The sequence below is a fragment of the Pelmatolapia mariae genome, linkage group LG13 (genome assembly GCF_036321145.2).
Source record: "Pelmatolapia mariae isolate MD_Pm_ZW linkage group LG13, Pm_UMD_F_2, whole genome shotgun sequence".
NCBI lineage: Eukaryota > Metazoa > Chordata > Actinopteri > Cichliformes > Cichlidae > Pelmatolapia > Pelmatolapia mariae.
Genome location: NC_086238.1, coordinates 4,746,370 through 4,774,369, shown reverse-complemented (window position 1 = coordinate 4,774,369; position 28,000 = coordinate 4,746,370). Strand labels below are relative to the sequence as shown.

The 28,000-nt window shown below is 43.8% G+C and overlaps 1 protein-coding gene across 6 annotated transcripts; it reads right to left on the bottom strand.

Annotated features, from left to right (window-relative positions):
* Window positions 1–4,408: 4,408 nt before the first annotated feature.
* On the bottom strand, window positions 4,409–27,050 carry LOC134639583 (transmembrane protein 26-like). Of its 6 annotated transcripts, none has more exons than XM_063490829.1 (6): window positions 26,738–27,050; window positions 25,913–26,009; window positions 25,570–25,653; window positions 21,697–21,905; window positions 21,466–21,545; window positions 4,409–5,870 (listed from the first exon to the last, which is right to left on the bottom strand). In XM_063490829.1, exons 1-6 carry the CDS (start codon window positions 26,926–26,928, stop codon window positions 5,578–5,580), a joined length of 954 nt encoding a protein of 317 aa, XP_063346899.1. In that variant the 5' UTR covers window positions 26,929–27,050; the 3' UTR covers window positions 4,409–5,577. The 6 variants fall into 6 exon arrangements, with proteins under 6 accessions (XP_063346899.1, XP_063346896.1, XP_063346898.1 ...); XM_063490826.2 differs by lacking the exon at window positions 4,409–5,870 and adding an exon at window positions 5,892–10,038; XM_063490828.2 differs by lacking the exon at window positions 4,409–5,870 and adding an exon at window positions 5,892–9,902 and having other exon boundaries at window positions 21,466–21,510.
* Window positions 27,051–28,000: the final 950 nt, after the last annotated feature.

Sequence of the window (28,000 nt, the reverse complement as noted above, 5' to 3'; positions counted from 1 at the left end):
TGGAGTGGTAAAGGAATCAAATATTTAGAACATATACTAGAAGGAACAGAATTTATTTCATTTGACAGACTAGTTACACAATATGGGATCAACAAGAAAAGATTTTTAGAATATCAACAAATTAAATCCATAGTAAAAAAGAAATTTAAACCGGGTCAAGTTGAACTACAAACACCACCAAGTGTGGTTCAATTTCTTACTCTTAAAACCCCCAAATTACTATCCAAAATATACAGAATGCTTTCTAAAATAGATGAATCAATATCACTTCCTATTGCAAAATGGGAAGCGGATTTATCAGTTAACTTAGACCAAAACTTCTGGTCTCAGATTTGCTTAAAAACCTTTCATCTAATTAGAAATCCCAGTCTTCAATTAATTCAATACAAAATACTACATAGAGTGCACTATACAGGTCATCGGATGTTCAAGATGGGCTTTACGTCTACCAACAACTGCTCACACTGCCAAACCAATTCACCGGACAATTATATCCACGCTCTTTGGTTCTGTTCACCAGTTCAGAAGTTTTGGCGTGAGATATGTGAAGACTTATCGAAGTGTCTGAAATGTAACATTCCAACTTCTCCTTTAGTGTGTTTGTTGGGCAGCTTAGATAATGTCACTTCAGAAAAGAATATAGCCCACATGGTTTTCACTGCCCTATGCATAGCCAAGAAAACAGTCCTCATGAACTGGAAAAATAAAAATAATCTTAATTCAAACCAGTATAGAAATTATCTATTAGATTACATTAGTCTTGATACAGCCTCTGCCACCACATCAGATCAATTGCTCTGGGCTCCTTTGATCAGCTCCATCACCTAGTGGGGGTGGGGGGTCATAGTTTGGTCCCGCCTTCACTGTTGTGATTGGTGTGGGGGTAGGGACAGGCTTAGGGCGTCGGGGGGTTCCCCAGGAGCATCTTCCTTGGGGGGCTCAACCCGGGGTAGCGGTCATGGCCAATTAAGGGCTCTGTTGGCTCTTAGGTGACGGTTTCCTCGTGGCTGCGTGCAGCGGGGCTAGGGGAGGGTCTGTGCTGACGGACGTGGGTTACTGACCTGGTAGCCTGGCTGCCCCTGGGTGGGTCCGGGACGGGCGTGAGGTTCTGGGGGCGCTCCGTCTCTGGGCTGGGGCCCTGGCCGGGCCTCGGGGGCTCGGGTCCTGGTTGGTGTGTTGCTGGGGTTGTGGGCGGGTGGGTATATGGGGGCCCAGTCCTGGCGCAGGGCGCCGCCAGTGCATCGAACCACCTGGGGGACTCTTCAACTGGTGGGGGAGGTTGTCACATCTTGCAGGAGCTTTCCTCTCCTCAGGAATTCTCTCTGCAGGAGGGGGAGATATAGGAGAGGTGGAGGAAGATCTCAGCCTGGGCGTCTATTGTCTTGTGTAGTCTGGAAGATGAGTGGATGATGGGGTGGGTGCAGTTTTCTCTGTAGTGGGGTCGGGTGGGCTGTCCCGGGCTCTGTGGGGCCGGGCGGTGCTGCTGCACTGGGCCCTGGTCCGGATGGGCCTGGGCCCCCTTTCCCTGGCGGGTTGCAGAGCATGGGGGTGCCTACTGGGGTCAGCGGGGGAGCTGGCCCCAGGGAGGGGTCACTTGCCCCTCCCTTTCTTCCCTCCCCATCTCCAGCTGCCTCCCTCTTCCCGCTCCACCACAATCACCCACACATGCAGGGCCTTGGGGTAGGGGTGTGTCACCAGGGTGCAGAGGAGGCATCCCCCCCCCTCTGTCCCCTTCTGGCTGCCTCTGCCTCAATTTTATCTCACAACTTAGACATTCACATTACTCACACTCTCATAACACATACATATAGGATCTTGGGGGTGGGCTCACAACACGGACTCCAAATTACCATCAGGGTGTACACCTCACCCCTGGCGTCGTTGCCCACCTCTCAATTTTAAATACACGTAGACATTGAGGGCTATCAGGAGGGGCTATGCGCTTACCTGCTGCTCTCTGGCAGGTAGCTCCATGCCCTCCTGGGTTTTAATTGCACCTTAGAACACATATACATCAACACTACATATGAGCGGGTAGAGGGAGGTTTGGAGTCTTCTCACACCCCCGGTCTCTGCGGCCTGCTGGAGCGGGGGGGCTAGGAGGAGGAGTTGGCCGTCCGACTGGGGTCTGGTGTGTGGGGCCTCCCTGCTGCTGCGGAGTCGGGGCAGTCTGCTTCTCCCCACTGCAGGGAAAAGGGTAACACCACCTGGGTCTGGGTGCAGTTTCCCCCTCCAGGGGCAAGGGTACCTAGACCCGGTTCTTAGAGTACGCTTGGGGAGTGTGATTGTGTGTACAGCGTCTCTTTATGTCTGTCTCCACGTTGGTTGAGTGTGGAGTAATTGCCTATGAGAGCATGAGGGTGGGAATGGATGTTTGTATTTGAGTGTGCCTGTATGTCTGTGTCTATATGTCAGGTTGGGTATCAGACGCCACCTCTCTGGGGACATCTCAGGCCCTCCAAGGTTTGGAGGCCTATCTCCCCCCACCACTTCCCCTGCCGGTGGCAGACGCCCTCAGACATCGATGCGTTGGTGGTTCTTTGTGTCCGGGGGTGGGCGTCCGGGTACACACCGGCTCACTCCTTGGTGGCTGCTTATCCGGGCCTGGAACCTGGGGCTCGCTCGGGCCACTTCGGGGGTGGGGTGCCCTCGGCCTCTCGGCCTGGGGCTCGGTCACTCAGGCACAGCTGGCTGCCGGCGGAGCTCACGGGCACGTCACTGCAACCCCCCCTGGCTTCTGCTCCGCGGCTGCTGAGTGATCCCTCATCTGGGACTCTCCTCAGCTCTTTCTGGGACAGTGGCGCGGCTGCCCCTCTGTTGGTCTTCCTTGGTCTCTTGTGTTCTGGGGGCCTCTGGATGTCTGGAGTTTTGATCTCCTCCATACCTGCTTCATGCCCTGGAGGATGGGACTGTGGCCCCCCACACCCTCTAGCAGATCATTACATTAAGGAACCTTTTAAATACAAGCGCGCTCATGCTCACAGGTGTACACACAGGTGATCACACACACAAACTACACCCTTTTTGGCTCCTACCTCAAAGCACACTGTGCGCTGTCGATCTTACGTGCTGCACAATAATGTTTAATATTAAGTATGTAGTGTTATATTCCCATATATCATTGTGATGTTGTTTATTCTATTACTCTCGTTTTCTTCTGCTTGTTTTCTTTTTTCTTTCTCAACAGGTGATCCAGGTGATCGATATATGTATTTTTTGTCTGCTTATTTTGTTGGTTTTTGTTTTTTGCCCTTTATCCCCGTCCCTCTTCTCCGCTGTTTTTTTTTTTGTTTTGTTTTGTTTTTTCCCCCCTCTTTCTTTCTCCCTTTTCTTTTCCCCTGTCCCGTATCTAGCAAGTAAAAAAAATAAAATAAAATAAAATAAAATAAACAATAAAAGGTAAAAAAAAAAAAAAAAAAAGAAAACTTTAATGCCACAATGGGCAATTCAGTTTGACAGTCCACCATCATAATAACCATATAAAATTTGGAATAAATAAACAAACTACATGTAGGTACAGTTTTAAAGTCTCTGGGAAGAACCCAAACATAGATTGAAGATGGAATAAGAAAAACTACTCAACATTCAGCAGCTTATTAGAAGACGATATGAAAGATTTTGAGTAGCAGTTTGTTTTTCTCACAGGTGCAGGACAGCACCAACCTGAGGGCAACAACATAACTTAAGAGAACATGCTTTGGTTGACAAATAATGCTTTTTGCCTTCTGAACAGATGTTTCTTCCAAAGCGACTTCACTTGCTGTTAAACTAACTCTATTTTACTCGGAGTATGCAAACACTACACCTCAACACACCTGTCAAGCTTTGAGATGCAAAACTTTTATTTTGGATTTTTTGGATCATTGTGGCAGTCTGTGGCTGCTCTATTAAAAACAAACGAACTCCAGTAACAGTTTGACAGCAGCCACAGTGATTTCACAGAGAGCTCTAAGCTCAAATAAAACTGACTATGATTATACAACATGTCAAAATCTGCCCACAGATGGCATCAAAGTGTTAATACACTAATTGTCCACAAAGGGGAGACAGCAGACAGGTTGCAGAATCGGGTTACTGTAAAAAATGATCAGTAACCCGATTTACACAAAATAAATATGCTTTTAAGATTTTTTTTTTCTTAAAGTGATTCAGCTTTTACTTTAAGGTGGGGCTGTGCAGAAGTCAAGTAATGGCTGAACCTTATAATTTATACTTGAAATGCATGCTCAGAGGTTTGAATTTATATCTGTGAAGTGAAACAGGTCAGTCCATGAATTCTGCTGTAAATGATCAGTTTCATTCTGAAGCAAATGCTTGTTTAGTAAAGTAACGGGAGGCAGAGCTACATCATTTAATGATATTTATTAAAAAAAACAACAACAAAATTACAGAAAAAATAAGACCTTGACAGGATAAGATGCTATTTCTTGCAGTAATTTGGGAAAATAATGCAGTCAAAATAGCATCACCAAAGCAACACAAATAATTTGAAAACAAAAATTGCTGGCATCTTAAAGCCTGAGGTGAAGTTTAAAGGTCTTAAATACAACGCAAACAGAGCTCATTACCTGAGTAAAGTTTAACGGTGTGTTTGGTCTCTTTAACAATATTGCACGAACGATAAGATAATGCACCCACTTCGGGGATTATTTGACATTTCTCATACTTGTTAAGAAGGGTTTTTCTTTTTTTTTTTTGGGGGGGGGTGCATGAATTACTTTTTAAGCATCACCATCCAAGAGGTACAATTAACCATCAATCAAGGTGTGGAATAATTATCCACGCTGCTAAAGTTGTTTTCTTTAACAGCCAACTGCTCAGGATCAGGGTTTGTTTTAATCAACTGGAACTTCCTGTCTGCGTTAAGACAGGAAAAATGCTGTCGAGCTTTTTGTCAACACCTCCTAGCCTCTGAGCCATTGCTCTCATCTTTTTTTCTCTTCCTGTTCTTGGTGACCTCATGTCCTCTCAGTCATTAAGCACAAAAGTCTTACCTAAAAGTCTGGGACTTCAGTTATTTTATGCTGCACTGACAAGCAGAGGCACTGGAGCTACTTTAAGGCATTGTGGAGTGTTGACAGGCTTAGTGTTGTAGATCTGCACTATTTGCTTATATGGAGATATTTATTTTTGTGACCTCCACACCTTTTTCCTGTTCTGCTCTGTTTCCTTGTTTTGCTGTGTCCCTGGTATGCTGTTGGTCACGTAAGTCATTCATTTAAACAAACAAACAAACAAACCAGTTTATACCGTGCATAGTTGAAACTAACATTTAGATCATGTATTCATAACCGGATATAAGTACTACATGAATGAGTTGACAGAGATTTTCATAGGCTGAACTGGATGCTAAGCAGTTAAGTCACATGTGGACTCTGAACTTAGCTGCTTAGCATGTCTGAGTTTTCTGAATTCTGTATTTCACGCAGTAGAAGTGTGGGAAGAAAGCAGAGAGCATTCAATTCTTTTTATTTTCCTGCTCCCGGTGTAGTTTTCTTTTTAACTGAAAAATCTTTAAAAAGTTTGTTATAAAATCCTCCCAGACTCCCATTTACACTTGTTGTTTATGCATCAAAGTCATGGGACAGCGGTGCCCCCGGTATTATCGTCACTGGAGGTTCTGAAGTCCTGGCATATAACAACAAACCTGTACAAGTTCAGTGCAACCACTAGGAAGTTCTTGATGGCAAAAAAGACAAGCATCTGATGGAAGACTTTGAAGCAAGCCATCACAGTGAGCCTGACAAACAGAAAAGGGCCGTCCTGGATAAACAGCGCCTGAATGATGTTCCATATGTCAGTGCTGTGTTTAGTCAAGAGGGAATCCTGTGCACCCTGATCAGCCTCTCTGCCAGGTGTGGAGTTCACCACTATGTCAGATAAGGAGACAAAAAGCAACAGATTGGAAGTGAAATGAAGGTTTCATTCAGGTAGCTTGATGTAGTCTGACAGACGCCACATTTGCTATTTAGAGTAACTTTCCCTGCTATTGTTTTTCAAGAGGTAAATCTTTCTTCTCTAAAGAAATGCTGGAATAGTCACACATAAAGGATACCTATTATGGTTTTCCCTTGGACTTACATCTTCCCACCCATAAGAAAGTTAGCCAATTAGAAGAAAGCTGGATAAAGGGGAGGGAGAAACAGTTAGAACAGCTTACTTCTTTAAGTAGACCAGTAGATAAGAGGAGGGGGGGGGGCATCACTAAGACCTACAGTTAAAGCATCATTTCTAGCCTTTAAATGGCTAAAAACAAAAACAAAGGCTATCCATTTATTGTTTAGCTGTTTAAACCTCAAAAAAGTCTAACCTATCATAGAAGTGAAAACTCTGCTTCACATATGCACAAGACTCCTATGTTACCCAGTGTTTGTTGGAGTGTAATGGTTTACATAGTCACATAGAAAGCCAAAGGTTCCTGATTTGAGGACAGCAGGACACACAAATTCCCTGGGAGTTCTGTCAGTAGGGTGTTAAGGGTCCGAAATTGGTGGAGAGTACAAAACCAGGACAGTCCAGAAGATTTGGGTCAAAGCAATCTTTATTGAAGTTCACGCGCGGGAAGACAATCACTGCATACATCAGCAAGGGTCTTCGCCAAAATTATACTTCAGATTGCTTTTATATCATCAGAGTATTATGACGCCTCCTCTTGCGTTTACAGTCACATAATTTGCATGTACAGAACATTTATGTATTTTAAGAATTAACTGCAGACACAGGAGTTCCCCTTTTGGCATCTTCTTCCAAAGAAGGCAATAAACTCAGGCCTCTGTGGTCTCCAGGGGCTGGTCTTCTCCACTCGTCACCTGTTGTCAAGACAGAACCTCCAGTGCAGTATGTTAACTGAGTGCCTTCAGGCCTCTTCTTAAATCTGTTTCTAAGTTATATGTAATGTATATGTGTGTTTTGTAAGCATGTGTGCAATCTTTCTTAAGCTCCCCACTTCCTTACCAATGTATCACCCAGACATCGCGCTGAATGAAGCTTGTGACCTTTATTTACCTGGGAAAGCTTCAACTCTTTAAGACCATGGAGCTGCAATGTGTGTAAAGATATAACAATATAAAATGGTTATGACTGCACCTGTGAGAGATTAATATGGTGTCAGTATGTTTAAATGTTTCAAGGCCAACTTAAAGCTATAAGCTGTGTGATTAATGCTATTGGCAAGGCTATGAAATATATTGTAATAATGAAGCAATTTCCTTTGATTCTCACAATCCTCCTTTTGACCTCTTGCCACAAGAGGTCACCACACCGTGTGCTGTGTCACTCCTCGGCCCCCTCAGTCGTTTCTACGTCCATTAATGGCATCATAGACACCGGGGTCACCACCCCGGGGTCCACTGCCCTCGTAATTACCTTTTCCAACAATCCTCTGACACAAGGAATGAGACAGCATCCGCAGGTGACCAAAATCCCTAGAAAAGCAGATACAGATAACATGGCAGACATTACAAACCCTTTCCACTGGCCAAACACGGATGTCATCCAGCCCTCAAAGGGATTCTCAATTCCAGAATCTTCATGCATGGTTCTTGACAGCGTTTTAAGACCTTCCAGAGCTCGGGTAACTGAGCCATCTGGGGCAGTATTATTAGGAATGAAAGTACAACACAGGTCACCAAACATAGCACAGACCCCTCCCCTCTCGGCCAGAACCATGTCGAGAGCGAGTCTGTTTTGGACCCCCATTAATGAGGTCGGGCCCAACTGCTCCGCCACTCCCTCAAAGGCATCCCTGGTCAGGTTTGAGAGTCTCAGCAGGTTATAATGGACATAATTTATTCTATCCACATTCTTGTTTGGGGTCACTGGAAAAAGAGCAGAAATGATTGGTAGGTTTTCAAAACCAGCTGCTACTTGATCTGCCAGTTTATACTCGTTAGGAACTCCCCTGGGCACTCCTATGGAGTCGATCCAGGTGGGTGAATTCATCCTAGGATCATATGCATGTGTCCCCTTACCCAATACATGTCGCTTACGTCTGGCTGCCAGTGTGCGTGTGTTACTCTGGGGAATTGCTGTCACTCTGTTGCCGATTAATATCAGTTGAGCACCCAACCTTACCATTGCACAGGTCCCGACACTTCCTAGTGGAACACGGACCAAAAGAGTTCTCTCCCCACAATAATAGTACAACCCACTTCTTGCCCATGTACCTATTACTGTGTTTGAGTCATTCTTTGCATTGGTGGTTCTTCCTGTGAGCGTCGTAGCGCACCAGCTGGGATCGATATCTCCCAGCTTGTATTTTATTTTGTCTGTGGAAAACTTAAAGCAAGTATAGTTATCTTTTTTGGGTCTAAATGGTCCTACCTTTGTACCTTTATCAATTGGCGGGAAGAGGCTGGCCAATATTGAACAATTGCCAGTACTCACCGCTTCTCTTGTGATTTGTAGCATGCAGTCATATCCCCATTTGTCCTCTGGATACAGTGGAGCGGGTTCTGTAAACAAGCGCGGCCTAGCTGAAGCACAAGCAACACAGTTAGATACATCTTGTTCTTTTGCATTTTGAGCCACCCAGTCCAGCCACAGGTTACTGTCACTGAAACCGGTGGCGCGTTCAATTAAGTCCTGAGGCTTCAACCTGGTGTAGTCCACAATCAGGACTCGCCGCTTTTGCTCCTCACGGGCAACAGTTAACGACCCGTTTCCCCAATCCCCTGTACTATTTATGACCGGAGGGTTGGGCTTTGGGTTTACTAAATTCACTCTAATCACACCTGTCGGGTCTGTCCCTGAAACATCTACCCCAATCACCAGGTAGAACACGCCTCCCGGACTATTTGACCTGGGCAAAGAGCTCCATGGTCCCAGAGAGAGGGTGATAGGGTTCTGTGAGGCAGAAAAGTCCCTCTGGATGGCTATCCCTTTCAATCCTTCAGGAACGTGTGGCTCCCACTTCACTCCAGTCCAGGCTACCACCTTGCTCCACCCAGGAATGCACCAGTGCCCTGCGGTATAAGACGCTAGCACTGGGCGGATTCCCCGGCTGGAGTGAGGGTTCCCTCCCCGGGTACAAATATCCGGGTGACTGCAGATCCACACGTCATATCCCCTCCAGCTGCTGTTTGCGCCTTTGCAGTTAATCACTTCACACAAATCAAAAGAGTATGAACTCGTGGACCCTTTAACGTAGTCCAATTCCATGCCATTATAAGCGCTGAGACACCCATCCCTTTTACCTGATACCTCTCGTTTGGGTCTCTGTAACGGCCCCATTTCAGTGTTCTGTTTTTCAGTCGGTGGAGGGCTGGGCTGACCTCCGTGCTCGGGTGGGCTGTTCCAGGCTATCTGCCAAAAATACACAAAAATACATATTAGCAAAAGTAATACTATCTTATATAACAACCATGTGGTTGTGAGGAGCATTTTTACCAATTTTCTCTCCTCACGCCTCCTGCTACGTGCCTGTATGTCAAATGCGTGCATGTTGTCGTGTGAAACTTATACTTCTTTTATCAAAATATATTTATTTAAGTGCTTTCCTCTTTTTTTTTTTTTTTTAATGTGTTACCACTCCCTTGCGTTGGCGTGGGGATCTCCTCCTTTGCTGGTCTTCTTGCTTCGGCCTCCCAGGTAGACTACTGTTCGGCCCGTTGCACGGGGGAGAGGATTTATTCTGCCTCTGGCTGTCGTCAGCCCCCGTGTTCGGTGGAGCTAGGTCGCTGTCCACCAGGCTCTCGTCTGCTGCAGCACACTGCGTCCAGTGATACCAATTTTCCCCTTTTCCTTTCAAACGGACCGCTGTGGCCGTCCGAGCCGTCACCTCATAGGGTCCGGTCCAACGAGGCTCTTTCCACTTCCTCTTTATGACTTTCAGCCACACTGCTTTTGCCTCTGGAACCTCTCCTTCTGCCGTGGGCCTCCCGGCGGTCACCTGTTTTGTAAAACTGGACACCAGAGCTTTTACTTCATTAAAGTATTCAGCATGAGACTTGTTACTTCTCTTAGACTGTTCTGTCGCTGGAACCACCGTCCAAGGCGCCGGAAACTGCCGTCCTGTCAACAGCTCGTAGGGCGTGAAACCTGTGGATTGGTTAACAGAACATCTTATGGTCATCAAAGCAATTGGCAGGGCTGCAACCCAATTCAACCCCGTCTGTGCACAGATTTTAGCCAATTTGTTCTTTAAATTTAGGTTCATTCTTTCTACTTTTCCTTGGGACTGAGGGTGGTACACTGTCCCGAATTTATGCTGGACCCCCAACATTCTCTCCACCTCTGCTAAATCCTTATTTCTAAAATGGGTCCCATTATCTGATCTAATCCTCTTGGGAAACCCATGCCTTGGGATGTAGTGGTTAATCAGACATTTAATCACACTTTTTGCATCCTCTCTTTTAGTCGCCCATGCCTCTGGCCAGCCGGTCAGAGCATCCACACATACCAACAAGTACCTCAGTCCTCCTGGTCCCCCATCCACCATGTCAGTGTAGTCAATCACAATTTCTTCTCCTGGTCTCTCTGGCATGAGGAACTTACCTGGTTCTGGCTTCACCGCTGGTTTTGGATTGTGTGCCCCACAGATCAGACACGTTCTGGCTTTTTCTTTTATCATGTCTCTCAGGTGAGGGTGCCACCAGTGACACAAGTTTCTCTCCATCTGTGCCACACCCACGTGACCAAGTCCATGTGCCTCACTTACCTTCTTTTCAGCCAGCTTGGCTGTTAGAGCCGGTCGCCCGTGGGGCCCTCTCCACAGACCTCCTTCTTTTCTGGCTCCTCGGGCCTGCCACACCTCCTTTTCTTCCTGGGTGGCTTCTTCCTGCGCCCTTCTGGCTTCCTCCAACACATTAACAGTTGGCTCTTCTTCAGCAATAACCTCCACCATCTGTCTCCGTCCTTTGTAGCCTGCTGCTTCTTTGGCGGCTTCATCTGCTTTCTGGTTCCCTTTTGCTACCATTGTGTTTTCTTGAGAGTGTGCTTTACATTTTATGATACTTACCATGTCTGGGTCGTTCAGAGCGTCTTCCAGTTCCTCCATTTCCTTCTTATGGCATATTGGGGCATTGGTTGCTGTTCTGAAACCTGCTCTCTTCCATTGAGCGAGTTCCACGTGAGCTGCCCCGAATGCATAAGCTGAATCAGTGTAGATGTTCACCTTCATGTTCTTGGCCAGTCTCAGGGCTCGAGTCAGGGCTATTACTTCAGCTCTCTGTGCTGACTGCTGACCTTCTATTCTTCCAGCTTCTTTTACCTCATACTGTCGTCCTCTTCTGGAAACCACCGCGTAGCCTGCTTTCAGTCCTTCTTCATCCCGGTGACAACAGCCGTCTGTGAACCAGTCCTCCGCACCTATGATAGGTTCTGCTTTCAAATCTTCTCTGACCTTCTCTTCAGCTTCAGCTCTTTTGGCACAGTCGTGTGGTTCCCCTGACCCCATCAAGTCTGCCATGTTTATGCCCTCATGTGTAAACGTCAAGTTTGGAGCATCCAGGACTTTGCTCAGTCTCTGTTGTCTCAGTGGTGTCATTGTGAAGGCTTGTGAGTTTACATAGGCTACTACACTGTGTGTGGTGAGCACTTTAAGTGGATGTTCTCTTACTACATGTGCTGTTTTCTGAATGATTTTGGCTACCCCAGCTGCATGCTGTGTACATGGGGGATGTCTTGCCTCTGTTGGATTTAATCTTACGCTGACATACATAAGCACATCCCTACCTCCTCCTTTTTTCTGAAACAAAACGCCATTCACAATCTCATTTGTTTCAGAAACATCAAGATAGAATGGTTCATCATAGTTGGGTGTGGCCAGATCTGTGGCTCTTGACAGGTCTTGTTTGAGTGAAATGAATGCTGTCTCTGTTGGTGGTGTCCATGGTAACTCTGCCTTAAGGTTTCGAACGCCCACCTTTTTGATCAGGTCCCTTAAGGGGGCCGTCTTACCCGCATAATTCGGGATAAACTGTCTGCTGTAGCCTGTCAGGCCAAGAAAGGAAAGGAGGTCCTTCACAGTTCTTGGTTTTGGGTGTGTCAGAATCTGGTCTCTGTGTGTGTTCATTAAACCCACTGACCTGTGTGCGATGACTCGGCCCAGAAATGTTACTTCCGGTCGGACCAGCTGCAGTTTTTCTTTACTTACTTTAAACCCACATTCTGCCAAGCGGTTCAGAACCACCAGAGAGGCTGCTGTGCAGGCGGATGCGGACGGGGCTGCTATTAACAAGTCATCTACGTACTGAATGAGTGTACAACCTTCAGGCAGATGGCACGGTGACAGCGCGTCTTTCAGCACCTGGTTGAAAATGCCTGGAGACAAGGCAAAACCCTGTGGCAGGCGTGTGTATCTGTACTGCTGTCCTCTGTATGTGAATGAAAAAATGTCCCTGAGTGATTCATGCAGAGGGAGACAAAAGAAAGCATTAGCAAGATCAATACATGTAAACCACTTTTGTTCCCACGAGATGGCAGTTAAAGCCGTGTATGGGTTTGGTACAGGCACGGTGTCTGTACGTAGTATTGCATTAATCGCTCTCAAATCATGTGCCATCCTGTATTTGCCTGTCCCGTGCTTTTCTACTGGCAGAATAGGTGTGTTCCAGTATGATTGAGAGGGCTCGAGCACACCTACTTTCAACAACCCCTCAATTGTTTCTGCAATGCCTTCCTCAGCTTCTGGTTTATGTCTGTACTGAGGTCTCTCAATTGGCACTTCCGATTTCAGCTGAAACAGGACGGGTGAACAGTTGGCCAGGCCAACATCCGTGGGCCCTGTTGACCACAAACAGTCAGGGAGCTGTGAAAGTGCTGCAACTGCGTCAGGGTGGTCTGTTTTTTCCCTGCCGTGTGTTCTTGAAATTTCTTTGTGTTCTACAACCACCGCGTCGTTAGACAGACAGGTGATTCGGTAGGTTTTGCACTGTGGTGCATACCAGACATTTGGGATTTGAGTACTTTGCCACCAGCTGTTATCCAGGGCTCGCTTGACCATCGGACCCAACTCTCGGGCCCGATGACCGACGTGGACCGCCAAAGTGACATGGGGAGCTGAATCGGAGCCCATCTCGTACCAAAGCAGTTGTTCTTCCGTCAATTTTGCAGCCGCTGCTACCCCTTCCGGGCCCACATAAATGTTATGGCAACGCACGCTCCAAATTTGACCTTCGAGGTCATTTTCAAAATTTTCTCGGTAGGTGTCATCGTCGTCCCTATCATAAAACAGAGTGACGTGGTAAGGGTCACGCGGCGGGGTGTAGACGGCCAGGCTCATTATCCAGGGTCTCCACAGCTCATATTGTCTCAGAATGCCGTCTTCCACCAGCCTCCCCCAGTAGATGTCGGCTGTAGCTTGTTCAGAGTCTTGGAGCAGATATTGAGTCTTTGTATGTGTCCCCAGGCACGGGAACTGGTTTCCGCCCGGCAAAGTAACCGTCAGGCCATCTGCGGAACAGGTGATGGTAGCTCCTAGCTTCACAAGCAGATCTCTGCCCATGAGATTTACTGGTACCTGTGGCGACACCACATATCTGTGCTTCAAAGTCTGTCTTCCCAGCTCAGTAAGTGCTGGATCAGTTAATGGCAGAGTCATTGGAACCCCGGAGAAACCAACCACGCTCACAGTGTGGTCAGAGATGGTTGCACTGTTTGGTGTGGATATAAGCGTGGAGTAGGTCGCTCCAGTGTCCACCAGGAAGGTCAGTGGTGTTCCTTCCACAGTCATTGACAGCATGGGATCTGCCATTCCCACACCGTCCGGTTTCTCAGGGCCCCGTCAATATTGCTCTTCCCAGCCCCAGTCTGCCACTGGATACTGGGCGAGTGGCGCTGCACCTGGGTTAGGAGCTTGGTGTCCACCTCTGTATACACCTCTTCCTCTGGGAGTTCCACGTGCCTGGGTTTGGTAGCCTCGCCCACGGTAGTTTTGGGGCTGTTCCGGGCAGTCTCTCGCCCAATGTCCCTCTGCTCCACATCTCAGACAGGCATTCCATGACGCATAGCTGGGATTCCCCGTCCCACGAGCCCTTTGTCCTCTCCCGGCGTAACCACCACGCCCTCTGTACGGTCTCGCCACCCCCCAATTCCCCGCGGGTTGTCTCTGCCTTGGTGCGTTGGCGGGCCAGCGGTCATCAGGATAAAGGTTGGGGTCCAGATCTGGCCACTCAGGCACGGGATCAGGCTGTGGCTTCGCCACCATCATTTTCTTTGTGGCTTCTTTGGCTTCTTTCTTTTTCTCATCTACTTTAATTCGTGCCTCTGCCAGCTGATATTTTACGAGCGCCGCCTGCGCTTCCTCCAGCTCCCTTTTCTGCTTGGTCACATCATCCTTCTCCAGCATCAACCGATGCGTTACATGCCTCTCCCATTGGGTGGAGTCGGCCACAGCAAAGTCTGGATTTTTCTCCAAATCAGTTCTCACCTGCTGAGGCAGCCCTGCCAGCACCGCCGCTCTGAACCACGCTCTTGATTCTCCTTCTTGACCAGGATGTATCCCTGTTTCTGACATCCACTGCTCTTTTGCTCTTGCTAGGAACTCTAAAGGTGTGTATTGTGGATCCCATACTATTTTAGGAATGGCTCCTGTATTTGGGGTAGGGTACTTTTCACGTACTGCATTTGCTAGGGCATTTCGCACCTCACAATATGGCACGTTATTTGCGTAGAGAGTTGTTCCTGCGATTGCTTCGACGTCTGCCAGAGCGCCCCCTAGCATAACTCTTCCGGCCGCCGCGCGGAAGTCGCCGATGGCAATTTCCTCTCCTTCTGTTAGCATGTTCAGTTTCCTCAGCCATTTTGCTCCTCCTTCTGTGATGGGTGGCAGTTGTCTAACCAATGCTTCCAAATCTCTTACCTTATATGCTCGGTAAATTGGTTCATGTTTGGGGCCCATTATCAGCGGCAAGTTACGGCTTGGTCTTTGGGCTTCATCCTCAAATTCCACTTCTCTGCTCTTCCCAGTCTTTCCTGAATTTCTTGAGGTGTCAAATATGGATTGGCGCTCCCCTTTGACGGTGGGCCTAGGTTTTGTGTCTGGGGCTCTGTACACTGTTCTACTGCGCAAATCCAGATTTCTGTCCTGCTCACAATCGCCTTGTCCTTCAGTCTCCTCCTGTTCTTCGTCCTCCTCCTCTTCCGACGAGGTCTTGCGATCTTTTATGTCCTCCTCCATCACTCTCCTCAGTACTTTCTTCCCTTTCCATCCAGGCTTGAGATCCTTCATTTCCTCCTCCGCAAGTTCCTTCAGGGCTTTTTGCTTTGCGGCGGTCAACGTGTCTACTACCGCCAGTAGGGCGTCTCTGTCCTCGTGCATACGCCCACGAACTTGCCCGTCCCAGAGGTCCTTCTTCTGTGTGTACTGCTTACCTGCTTGGCTCACTCTCTGTCCCATGTGGAACGGCAACTCAGCAAACTCTGACCTTCTTTCTTCTTCATCTGGTGAAGTCACCTCTTCAGTCGGGGCAGCAGGTGAGGCTTCGGTATGAGACACCACCGTCGCTGCCGGTTCTCCTGCTGAGTCCTGCATCGTCCGGGCCAGGCGACAAGATTCCACACCTGGACCTGCGGTACAGGCCGTCTGTGTCCCTGCATTCTCCATGTGCTGCTGTCCCACCGCCGTCATTTCCTCAGCTTGTGTTGCCCCGGGCATGCTTGAGTACTGGACATTTACGAGTCCTCCGACCGCAATGCCAGTTTGTCCACCAGGGCCATGCACTTGTCCTCCTTCTATGGTCATTACCGGCATCACATAAGGGGGAGGAGCCTCGGCTCCACCAGGCTGTGGCGGGGCACTGGGAAGTTGAGTGATCCACGGATATATTGTTGGTGTGTGAGGGTTATTCACTCCTTCGCTTTTTAGCGTCAGTTTTATCATTTTGTCCTCCAACTTTCCATTATCTTCCTGTAATTTCCGCATTAATTTCATTATACTTGCCATTTCTTCTTCCTTTGCTCGATCATAGTCTTCCACTTTTTCCTTCATCCAGGACGACACTGCACTGCACATCATCATCCACTTGCAGCAGTTCCCATGCATTGCCTTCAGGGCCGTCATTTCCTTTTTTGTTTTCCGGTTGACTGAGCGGCCTCCTGATTGCTCCTGTAAGCTTTTCAGTATCTTCTCACATCTCTCTCCCTCTGTTTTAAGCACGGCATCCAGTGGTGTCCTTTCATCTAAACCTTTGTGTTGTAATTCAAGAATTTTGCTTACCTCTTCTTCCATGGCGCGACACTCCTTCTCAGCTGCTTTAGATGAACCTGTACAGGCCATCCTTATGGCCTTTTTCAGCTCCTCCATCTGGTCTTTCAATGTTTTGTAGCGTCTCTGTGCGGTACCTGAGCTGTCAGCCATTTTGTGTCTTCCTGTAAGACAGCACTTACCTCTTCAAAATGGCTGCTGTCGGCTCCTCCCTTTCAGTCACCCACCGGCACTTCCCAGTTCAGCTCAGTGCTCGTCCGTCCGCTCTAACAGTCACTTCCTCTTTTTAATTCTGCTTGGTGACACACACACAGTGAACTCATGATCCCCCACATCATTCGTATCATCAGGCACCCATTCACCCCTTACCCAAAGGCAGTCAGCATAGGAAAATATAGAAAAAGTGAAATACCTACCACTCAATTAATCATGGTTGTGTTAGTGTGTGTGGTTGGGTTTTGTGTGTCACAATGTGAATAAAACTATTTCTGCACCCCTCAAGGGACCTCAGTGTGCCTGTCAGGAAACAGATGCACTGCCATTCACGCACCAGTGAGCAAAGGGGAACCACACCCTAACTGTCTAGGGACCAAGCATCTCTTCAATATATGTCATATAATAATACATCAGACGTTATCAGCTAAAGCAATTATGCACAAGCTTCAGATCAATATTTCAAACTAGCACATTATTACCGCAAATGCAAGGCTACTAAAACACCACATTAACATTATTACTGTCACTCTCCATGTCGCTCATCTTGTGATGTCTCTGGGGAAATCTGAACATCCTCGCACAAAGCTACTATAGTGCTAAATAATGAAAAGCTCGTGGTCAGCCACCAGACAATTTCAGCTTCTGTAATAGTTGTGGCCACTTCAATATCTACAGGGTCGTCAGGCGCTTCTGCCCGTTCTCCATGGAAAACCCGAGTCGCGCTGTAGAGACCCTCCCCCAGAGGAATAAGTTTTATGCTGCAGTAACCAAAAGTGAACATCTTCCTCTTTCAAATTGTTATGTGTGTTCTGAGAAATAGCAAACAAAATTAATTTACTTCCTACAATGTGCTAGGCTGCACAGCACATGTAATTAAGCTGAAATTGAAAACTATACATATAACAGGAAATTAAACATAGGCCTATAACACAACAGTGGCCTATAGCTCTACAGTTCTGCGGCCTCCTCGCTATTGTATTCTACAATCTCCCGCAGGGAGGTTACCAAACGCAGGCAATCATTTAATAGCAGGGGGAATTCTGTTTCAGTCAAATTAAGAGTGATACTAAAGTAATGATCTGTACGACCAACCTCACAGCAAACCCGCAGTTCAGTTTCTACCCACCACGTGTCACCATATGTCACTGGAGTCAACACCAGACTGAAAGTAAATCCAGTCATATTTCTACTAACCGACTCCAAATCAACATTTTGTGTGTCCTCCATTAAATGTACGTGTGTTCTTTAAGACTGACAGTCCAATGTCCTACACACACAAATACAATGCGAGCTATCCCGTCCACTGGAAGTTAATGTCAAAATCCTGAAAAGCGCGCTCACACAGGTCCGGAAAGTCACGTTCCGCCTCAACGGGATTAGTATAGGGATTACAGTATAATTCCAGTGCTCGAAAAATAATCAGACTGCGATTGGTAAAGTCTAATAGGAGTTGTTGCGAATTTCTTATTACTGCAGTTACTGAAAAACCATAACGAACGTCTGAAAGCAGAGCTTCACAACGACAGGTGACGTTTGCAATATCACCTGTCCATGTATATTCAACCACACAAGAGCCGCTATCAAACATGCGAGCCAAATGAGGCAGGGAGTTATCCCCGCCACTCAAACAGAATATTAAAGTCCCTGAATGCCGTTGCACAAAATATAGCAAAGTCCCGTTCTGCGTCAGTGGGGCTTAAGTTTATATGTTCTCTACAGTACAATCGAATAGCAGTAAATATAACGACACAACTGCATGCAAAGTCTACTAATCTGTCTTCTGATCTGTCTATCAGTGAGGTAACTTTAAAACCGTAGGTAATCTCTGAAGAGACAAGGTGACATCGACAGGTTACAACATAAAAATCACCTATCGGCGTATGTTGAAGCAAGCAATAGCCAGAATCAGGCATGTGTGCATGTGTAAAGTTTATATTATATACTTAAAATATTAAAAGTACAAAGAAACTACAAAACGCAAGTGCTATGAAGTACGTCAAGAGTGAAATAGTTCCGGCACGTGAAAAATAGAAACTAGAACAATGCACAATAATTTTAACAACCGTAATATAAACAAAGTAATAAAAGTTATGTCCTTAAAACACCATATAGAACAGACGTACTAACAACCAAGTAAAAATTAAAGTAATTCTTTCCTTAAAACGCCAGCAAGTCGTCTTTAACCCAGACTGTGCAGGCAGTCATTAGGCACTCATTAGTAAACCGGAAATGTAACTTCAAGTAAGTCAGAGACACCTAATTTACATAGACACAGACACACACAGTGTAAAAATAACCCGCTTGTTGCGTTGCACTTGGCAGGCAGACCACATATACAAACCCAAAATGACAGTAAAAATCTCACACACAGACGTCTTATAAAAATCATATATACAATCATATATACATGGCCTTAAAAGTGCGTACCCTACAGAATTTAGACAAATTTTAAATTAACCCTCCAAGGGACAAACTCCAAGTTTTTTATAATCAATGACAGTATCAGGTCCAACCTGTATCTGTTCTAATTCCTAAGGTTCCTAAGTTAATTTAAAAGCGTCCAACGCCCAAGGTCCAACCTTTGCTACCCAAAAAAGTGCATAAACCGTTCCAAACGGTCAACTGATCCAATCAGTAGCTATTTTGGACCGTCCTCAGTTGTCCACGATTGCCAATCGAACTATCCCGTCCAACGGAAAATCCTGAGCGTCCCCAGGAAGTTGGGAGCGTCACCTCCGAACAATGCACTTCTTAGAACTCCCAGAGTTCCGTTCTACAGAAATTTAATTACTTTTGAAGACACCCTATGAAACCACCAAACCTACTATAATGATGTCCAAGCCCAGCTTTATAATCAATTAAGACTGTATTACCATATACAGATTTCAAATGACCTATATCCTAAATTCAGTAGTCCAACTACTTTACTTTATCTTTTTCCTATTTCCGTTACTTTTACCTTTTCTTATTCAGCAGTCCAACTGCATTTAACTTATCCTTTTCTTATTTCAATGTATAAACTACACAACATCAGAACCTAAGAACACAAACAGTCATCAGTAATCTAATGAGTAGACATCAATTTCAATCATCCAATTCGGCACACTTCGGAATATTTCAACAGGTAGTGCCTACCTTGTGAGATGGGCTGCCCTTTGTCCACTCAAATCGATCACTGCCTCCTGATTGTGCGACCCCCTCGGACGTCCACAACGCCACTCTCTCCTCAACCAACACCGGCCAATGCACCAATTGTTAAGGGTCCGAAATTGGTGGAGAGTACAAAACCAGGACAGTCCAGAAGATTTGGGTCAAAGCAATCTTTATTGAAGTTCACGCGCGGGAAGACAATCACTGCATACATCAGCAAGGGTCTTCGCCAAAATTATACTTCAGATTGCTTTTATATCATCAGAGTATTATGACGCCTCCTCTTGCGTTTACAGTCACATAATTTGCATGTACAGAACATTTATGTATTTTAAGAATTAACTGCAGACACAGGAGTTCCCCTTTTGGCATCTTCTTCCAAAGAAGGCAATAAACTCAGGCCTCTGTGGTCTCCAGGGGCTGGTCTTCTCCACTCGTCACCTGTTGTCAAGACAGAACCTCCAGTGCAGTATGTTAACTGAGTGCCTTCAGGCCTCTTCTTAAATCTGTTTCTAAGTTATATGTAATGTATATGTGTGTTTTGTAAGCATGTGTGCAATCTTTCTTAAGCTCCCCACTTCCTTACCAATGTATCACCCAGACATCGCGCTGAATGAAGCTTGTGACCTTTATTTACCTGGGAAAGCTTCAACTCTTTAAGACCATGGAGCTGCAATGTGTGTAAAGATATAACAATATAAAATGGTTATGACTGCACCTGTGAGAGATTAATATGGTGTCAGTATGTTTAAATGTTTCAAGGCCAACTTAAAGCTATAAGCTGTGTGATTAATGCTATTGGCAAGGCTATGAAATATATTGTAATAATGAAGCAATTTCCTTTGATTCTCACAAGGGGTAGCTGGTATAAAAATCTATCAGATCAAATATGTAGAGCTAGCCAAATATTTGAATAAGTCAAGTCAAACTATAAACAATCTTTGGTGGTTTTCCTGTGTTATAGGGGGATGGGGAAACCATGTTAGTGTAATTGGAAAGTCAAGCTTTAAACCCTTTAATCTTTAATATATTCAGTGGTTGTTGTCTAATTTCTTTGAAGAGGGGTTGATGAGGTTCACGCCTTTAATCATCAAACATTTTTCAAGAACCTTAACCTTTCAAAAATGTATTATAATGCTTGAACATATACCCTATCTTAAAGATTGTAAGATGTGTCAGAAACTCCACAATAGCTTCTAAATTGACTGTTAGATCTTTTTTTTCTCAGTGGCTGTTTCCAAAGTCAACTCTGCATTATATGAATATGTTGCATTTGTCTATCAATTCTTTGTGTGTTTAAAAGAGATCCAGACAAAGTGAACATGGCTCTCTGGGTGCAAACACAGAGTACTAAGTGCTCTAAATGCACTGCGATGGTAAAGATGCATATAACTGCATCATTAGGGTTATTTATAAATTATGAGATAGGGTTATGGAGAATTGAGATCATTATTAGGGTTTGGCAATTTCAAGAACACAGCAGGACTTCAGCAAACAAGCGTACATTCTTTTATGTCTTCAGTTTCAGAAAAACAAATCTTCTAGTTTGGTCTGGCCTGATAAAAGCTTCCTCTTCTCAGGAAAAATGAGAACTTGAAGCTTTGTCAATTTATCTCTAATTATTTGCACAAATTCCCAGTTCTGACTACTTCATGTAGCAGTTTTTTTTAAAGTATAGGTCTGAAGCAGCATTTCCATGTCTATGGCAATGCACTTTGGTTTTGATACTCGGGAAGTGAAAAAAATTTGGCGGTTAATAATTTGATGGCACTAGGGAGAACTTATCTACATCACTGTTTACTCCCAGCAGTTGATAGGATGTTTGGCGAAATTCTAAACATGCTGTTTAGACTGTTTGCTTTTTTCATGTCCTGCGACTAGGGAATTAGTGTCTTTATGGTGTAGGCCCTTAATAAGCACTAAAGTTACATTTTGATACACTAACATGCACTGACCTGCTAGATGGAGTGGAAATTGCAACATACTCCAGGTCCATACACCTAAGATGACATAGACCAGCATATCATTGTTATCTCTGTAAAAAACAAAACAAAAAAACACACGGTGAAGAAAGAGTTTCACTGCTTATTTCAGTTATTGCATTGATATATTATCAACACATGTACATGGCTCTGTGTGAAATTGAAATAAACGCACATGGAGAAGGAACATGATTAGTCACCCACTTGATATCTGATAGTGTCTCACTAGTAAATTCCAGGATGTCCGCTGCTGTGCCAACAAAGATTAGAAGAAGTTGAGACAATTCGTCTCTTGTGACCCCGCCTCCCAAAGGCAGGAGCCACTTCCCCACAATGAGCAGGATGAGCAGGATCTGATGGAGAGCCAGGATCCAGTCATTCGCGCAGACAGCAGAGAACAACTCGTCAATATCCTGGAAAAAGAAAAGACATTAACAGATATTTGGAGACAAGGATGGTTGTCTGACAAGGCTAAGTCACTTCAGCATCATTTTATCACCTCCATCAATTTCTTGAACACATCATCCTGGCATTTGTGGTTTAAATTCACTTGTATCCCGTAAGGATGCAGAAATTAGCCCTATTAGAACAGATGTCAACATGAACCTTCGAAGAGAAAGTTCATGACAGAGGAGGATAGAGGTAGGATGAGAATCCTATCCTTTTTGACCAAAGAAAATTGGTCAAAAGACAATTCTGATGGACTGACCAAGTTATAAGTATCGGGTTTCACCCATCACCCACTCTGACCTTGATAATAAGTAGCAGCAGAACTGTCTTTTCTGCAACTGCCAGTAAAAACTGAATAAAGTACAACTTATGACCTGGGTTCAATTAAATTGGTGTTCCTAATAAAGTGCTCAGTGAGTGTAAGAGTAACTGACACTGCCACACTAAAACAGAATTGAATACATCACTTAGTGCAAAGACGTGACTAAATTATATTTTGCGTGTTAATATTAGATTTGGATGACAGTGGTAGTTTAGCGTCAGGGGAATATGCTACATTATACTTTGTCAACACAACCAAACTTGGCATTCACATGATATCATTGTATGTTTTCATATTTCAATGGGATTTGTTGACAATAAGAAAAATGAAGAACATTGCCAGAATTATCCTTCAGTGATTTTATCATCCCACACAACATTGTACATTGTTTTTATAAGTGAAACGTTAAAACTAACTGCAGCCATTTTTTCAAAACGTGTTTTTTCTTTCATCTCCTGGGAGAACTGGGTGTAGTGGTTGTGGTCTAGTAATTGTTTATATATTTTGGTTTAAATCACTCCTCTTACTGTTATTGGTCACTGTAGTATTGGGGCTCATGTGTTTCCAATCAGTGTAGAAAATTTAGTCTGTTTTATTTGTAACTTTTTACAACTGCAGTTTTATTCAGTGTTCTTAATTACTGTGGCTGTAAAAGCAATGTGACCACTGGAGATTATTCTGATAGTTATGTAGATGCAGGCTACTGTTGCAAGTTTTAAAAGCCATACAATTTAAAATAGTCTTTGCAGCTACATTGTGGCCTCATTGTTTGACAGGTGTCCTGAAATGTAGTGTTTGTATGCTAACTACGTAAAACAGAGTTATTTTTTCCACTAAGTCTTCATTTCATCTGTATGATGTTTACTCCATCTCACCCTGTCACACCAACCCTCTCCATGTCCTCCTTCACTACACACATGAATCTTCTCTACGATCTTCCTCTTTTCCTCCTGCCTTAGCATCCTCTGCACATGAACAAACTGCCTCAGCTTCTCAACTTTGTCTTCAAACCCAACGTACCCAATGAAAATCTGCAAATATTCAACGTCCTGCCTCTTGTCTTTCTCTCCAAACCAGACATCATAGCATGTCTCACCACCATCTTGCAAACCTTGCCTTTCACTCCTGCTGCTGTTCTTCTGTCACAAATCACTCTGACACTGCCTGCACTCTCTTCTTCACCACTCTTGTGCACTGTCTGTTGCTTTGGATGGGTAACCACAGGTATTTAAACTCAGGCATCCTCTCACGCTCCAAAATTGTGTTAAACAATCTGATCAAAAACCCACTGCTGTCTCTCCTGGACATCTTCATACCTCCACAGGTATGTAATCTCGGCCAGCAGCCCCGCTTCATCGTCTTCACAGTTCCCCTCTGCCTGTTCTCCATTTGTCCTCCCCTCATTCTCTTTTAATTAATCTGTGAGTTCCTCAGAGTACTTCTCCCATCTTCTCAACACACTCTCCTCATTACTTATTTCCATTTGTAAGAAAACCATCAACATGAAAAGCTTTCAAAACAGTTTGACTGCACAGGAAGTTTCAATCCTCTTATTTTAATGACCTCCTGAATTAAATATTGCTTCCATTATCAAAGGTTTATTCTTACATCATCTGAAGCAAAGCACACCCATTTAGAAATGACTAAAATGCTACTCTTGACAGTCATTTTGATAGTGATGGACCCAGCCAACTGATAGAGTGAGTGTTTAAATGCACTTATACTTATTTGACTGTGACCTGTGAACAGTGAGGTTCCTGAGAGGTTGATTGTTGGATTCTTTATCCTTCAACTTATTGTTTACCTGAAGCATTTGTACTGTATGCAGGTGATATTCATCTCAAATCTCATCTATTCCTTTCTTGTTGAATTACTCAAAGCGTTCTTATAATAAAACACAATTGAAGATCATTCTTTTTCTTTGATCACGTCTGTCAGCTATTCATAACTCCTCTAGTTATCAAATACTCTCCATCCTCAGATAAAATTAAATGTAGTGCTACAGAAGCATTTGAGCATAAGTAAAGCAAACTATGTGACTGAAATTCTGCTGTGAACGTGAAAACCTGAGTTCCTTTGAACCAAAATGTCATTATATTGGGAAAATCAACACTAAGAAACCCAAACTCGAAACAACAAATAAAATGATAATCACTGACTGCAACCCTTCAGGGAGAAGAACTTCTGTTTTTCCTATTAGTAGTTACTTTCTATATTGGTCAGTCTCTAATGCCAAAACTAGACTGCCAGTCTTCTGATGTTGAAATTTTTCTAAACATATCGCAATCAGTCTGTAGGAAGCTTTCCAGTTAAGTCTCTTCAGGGATCCTGTATTACACAATCAGATAATTACAATCAGATTTAAGTTCCTGATAACCACGTCTTGTATTCTTTGCCCTTGAAGAGCCTGACACAACTAAATTGAGAAAAGACATGAATATGGATGCTGGTATTTCAATATACAGTTAATAAAATTTAATAGAAGTTAATAGAAAGAGAATATGCTTTACATATATATTTATATATATTTTCCTAACCCTGTATGTGCATATAAATAATTAATAATAATTTATATGCACATACGCATATAATAATAATTATTTAAACAATAATTAAGCTGTTTAAAGAAACTGGGGGAAAAGTTAAAGTTTATGCAATGCAGACAGTGTGTCTGATGACGAGGTTATTCTGGGATATACATTGTGAACTTTAAGTTTCAGTAATACATTAAATCCAGACTTCTGTGTAAAGAGTTTCCAAGAACTATTTCATTAAATCACCCTGAATCTCAAATTTTAAAAAAGACTTGACAGATTTTTTTTTATATTATATGGTTTGCTAAACATTTTTGTGTTTTTCTTTTTGGCTTTATCAACGAGAAACAGCCAGCAGGCAGTTAGCTTATCATCAAGAAACAGCTCTGTATGAAGTAAAACTTCAGCCTCATGAGCAAAAACCTGAAGCCCGAGCTGTGGTTTTTTTATGGTGGGCATTTGACTGTTTCCTGGCTGGGAGCAGTGACTTTCTCATGAATGATTATGTGGCAGCTTTAAAGTGCTGACATGGCAGGCATACAGCTGTGAGCACTGTAAAAGGGAACAATACAAAACAGAACCAGTGGAAGTAAGCACCAAGAGACTTGTCTAAGCAACTTTCCTGAGAATTTTGTCTGCCTCTAGTCAGTTCATTTGGAAACTCTCTGTTAGTTTCACAAAACTATTCAACATGATATATTTGACTATGAGTGCCAAATGGTGTAAAATCAGTTTTCTTCTTTTTTTTCTTCTTCTTTCCATCACTCTTACCTTCAGGGAATCGGTGATCGTGAGATTTCTGGAGGTTTTGTTTTGAATGAGGTTGTACAGATCCAAAGAATCAAGCTTTTGACACTGAAACAGATGAAAGAAGATTTTACAGACTGAATTTCACAGGCTACTTATTATTCTCTTGCAGGTAAGCCTATATAAACCTAAAAGCAAATGGGATATCTGATGGAATCCGTAAATGAAAGTATAATGAACGGTAGCTTTACAGAGCTGGAAGCCTGCAAACTTCCTGCCCACCAACATCTGTTGTTAAATTACATGTTTGAGAAACAGGAGATTATTTGAAGCAAGTTTCATAATTTATCTTTCTGGCATGGAGTACCTTAGGTTCGCTGTCCTTATTCTGCTGGTGGTGGAGCTCCAGGAGCCACATGGAGGGAATGATACTAATGAGAAACAGAAAGATGGGTGGGGAAAACCTGCAAGATGACCAGAATCATTCAGACTTTTTATTTATTTATTCATAATTAGTAAAAAAATAAAAAATAAAAAATACCATATACAGAACTGATACCCTTTAAAGATAAATAAGATTACAACAGATGCTTTTCATTGTGTTCTTTTGGAGATTTGCCAGTTTGAAATAATCATTAGTTACTGCCACAATATTGAGTATTTTATTATCACTTTGCTTCTACTTTACTTCCTTACAATACTACCACACAACATGATTTTTAAAACAACAGATGTTCTGAGGCATCCATTAACCTCCTCGGTGATTGGTGGATGCTTCATTAAATGCACAGTCTAACACAATATAGCACTTCAATAAGTTGTTGAATGAAATGCAATATCACGCCAGAAAAATAGGACAACACAATGTATTTCAAGCATGCAGGAAGACTGGGGAGACTGACGATCTGCGATATGAGTTAAGGGGTACCACCCCAACTTAATGTCTCAGGACAGCTTAACAATAGCAGCAGAGGGACAGGCAGGATATAGGATGCTCGGGGGAGATGGGGGAAGGGATAAAGTTTTGGGGGAAATGGCAAGCGCTTAGTTTTAGTCATATACTGTACATCTGTACATGCAAAGAAGCTGTGCAAACTCCAGGCGTTAAGTAACATAATGCATACTCAAGGATAATATAATTACAGCCTTACAGCACATTTCCAGACTCTTACATTCATGCTCCACATCTCACCATTTGTAATCCTTTCCTTTCCTCCTCCTCAGGGTTATTATCATTTCAAGGACAAGCGGCAAAAAGAGGAAAGTTAGCAACCAGTAAAAGTTATGTTCCTTCACCCGCGTCACTCTCCACACACCGATGAGAGCAATCAGGATAAAAAGCGCTCTAGTAATGATCGCACTTATAAATTTAATCAGACCCATGTCGCCGGTTGCCTGCAATTTGGCACTGGACGCCGCAGCTGTCCCGTTATTCCTAACTGCACGGATACGAAAGAAACTGTGACTCCAGCAGTGAAGTGGGGGAAAAATCGTGCTGAAAACTGTTGTTCGCCAAAGTCACAGAAGTTTAAGCTCCGCCTTACAGAGTCAAGGTCCATTTTTTTTCTGACCCTGACTGCGGATCAGATACACCAATAGAAGGGAAAGTCGGAATAAATGTGGCTCCAGTTAAATACAATGCAAGCTGACGCAAGGTCTTTCTGTTTTTTCGTGATTAATTCATGACATCTTGGACTGATTATAAATTCTTTAAGGGTATGGGGGAGGCAGCATCACAGCATGCCTTTCTTTAACAGGAATACCACGACAAGGACAACATGAGCTGTTTTAATTCCTGGAAATTATAAATTAAGTCCAAAGCTGAAGCAGAACAACAAACAGGCAAATATGACCTTTACTGGTTGAAAACTATTTTATCAACTCTTTTATATTTATTAACTGTTTTATACCCTTCAGTTAATGTATGAAAGATCCACTGAATATATACAGGAACGAATTACCCATGTCCAAATGCAGATACAGTTTATTTACAGAATTGTGCAAGTTTGCTCTACATACAGTAATAATATCTTTACAATTACACAACTTCTGCATTGTATAAACATTTCCTCTCAATCTTAAATATACAGGAATATATATTTGTCCTCATTCATTCATCTCCAAGTTGTCCCGAGCTACAGAGTGCACATACTGCAATATTCAGCACCATGAAATCTGCCTGTAATTACTGTAAATACCATTGGCCCCACATCTAAATGTTACTAAATTGGACATAATTTGTATGAACGTCCTCCAGTTGGATCTCTTCCTTACTGTAAATAATCTATTTTTTTTATAAAGAGGCGATTGTTAAGTGGCAAATACCCTGTGCTTGTATTTAGGTAGAGCACTTGAGTAAATGTAACTTCAGTAACTGCATTTTAATAGGATTATATTTGGATGAATCTTAGTTTGTAATTTTATAAAACTTGCATTTCTAGTAGTATTCAAACTG

Coding starts and splice junctions, on each gene's coding strand:
- LOC134639583 (XM_063490826.2), bottom strand. CDS start 26,928: ATGGGTCTGATTAAATTTATAAGTGCGATCATTACTAGAGCGCTTTTT. Junction 21,906..25,569: donor CGATCACCGATTCCCTGAAG/GTAAGAGTGATG, acceptor TTCTTTTTCCAG/GATATTGACGAGTTGTTCTC. Junction 21,546..21,696: donor GAGACACTATCAGATATCAA/GTGGGTGACTAA, acceptor TGTTTTTTACAG/AGATAACAATGATATGCTGG.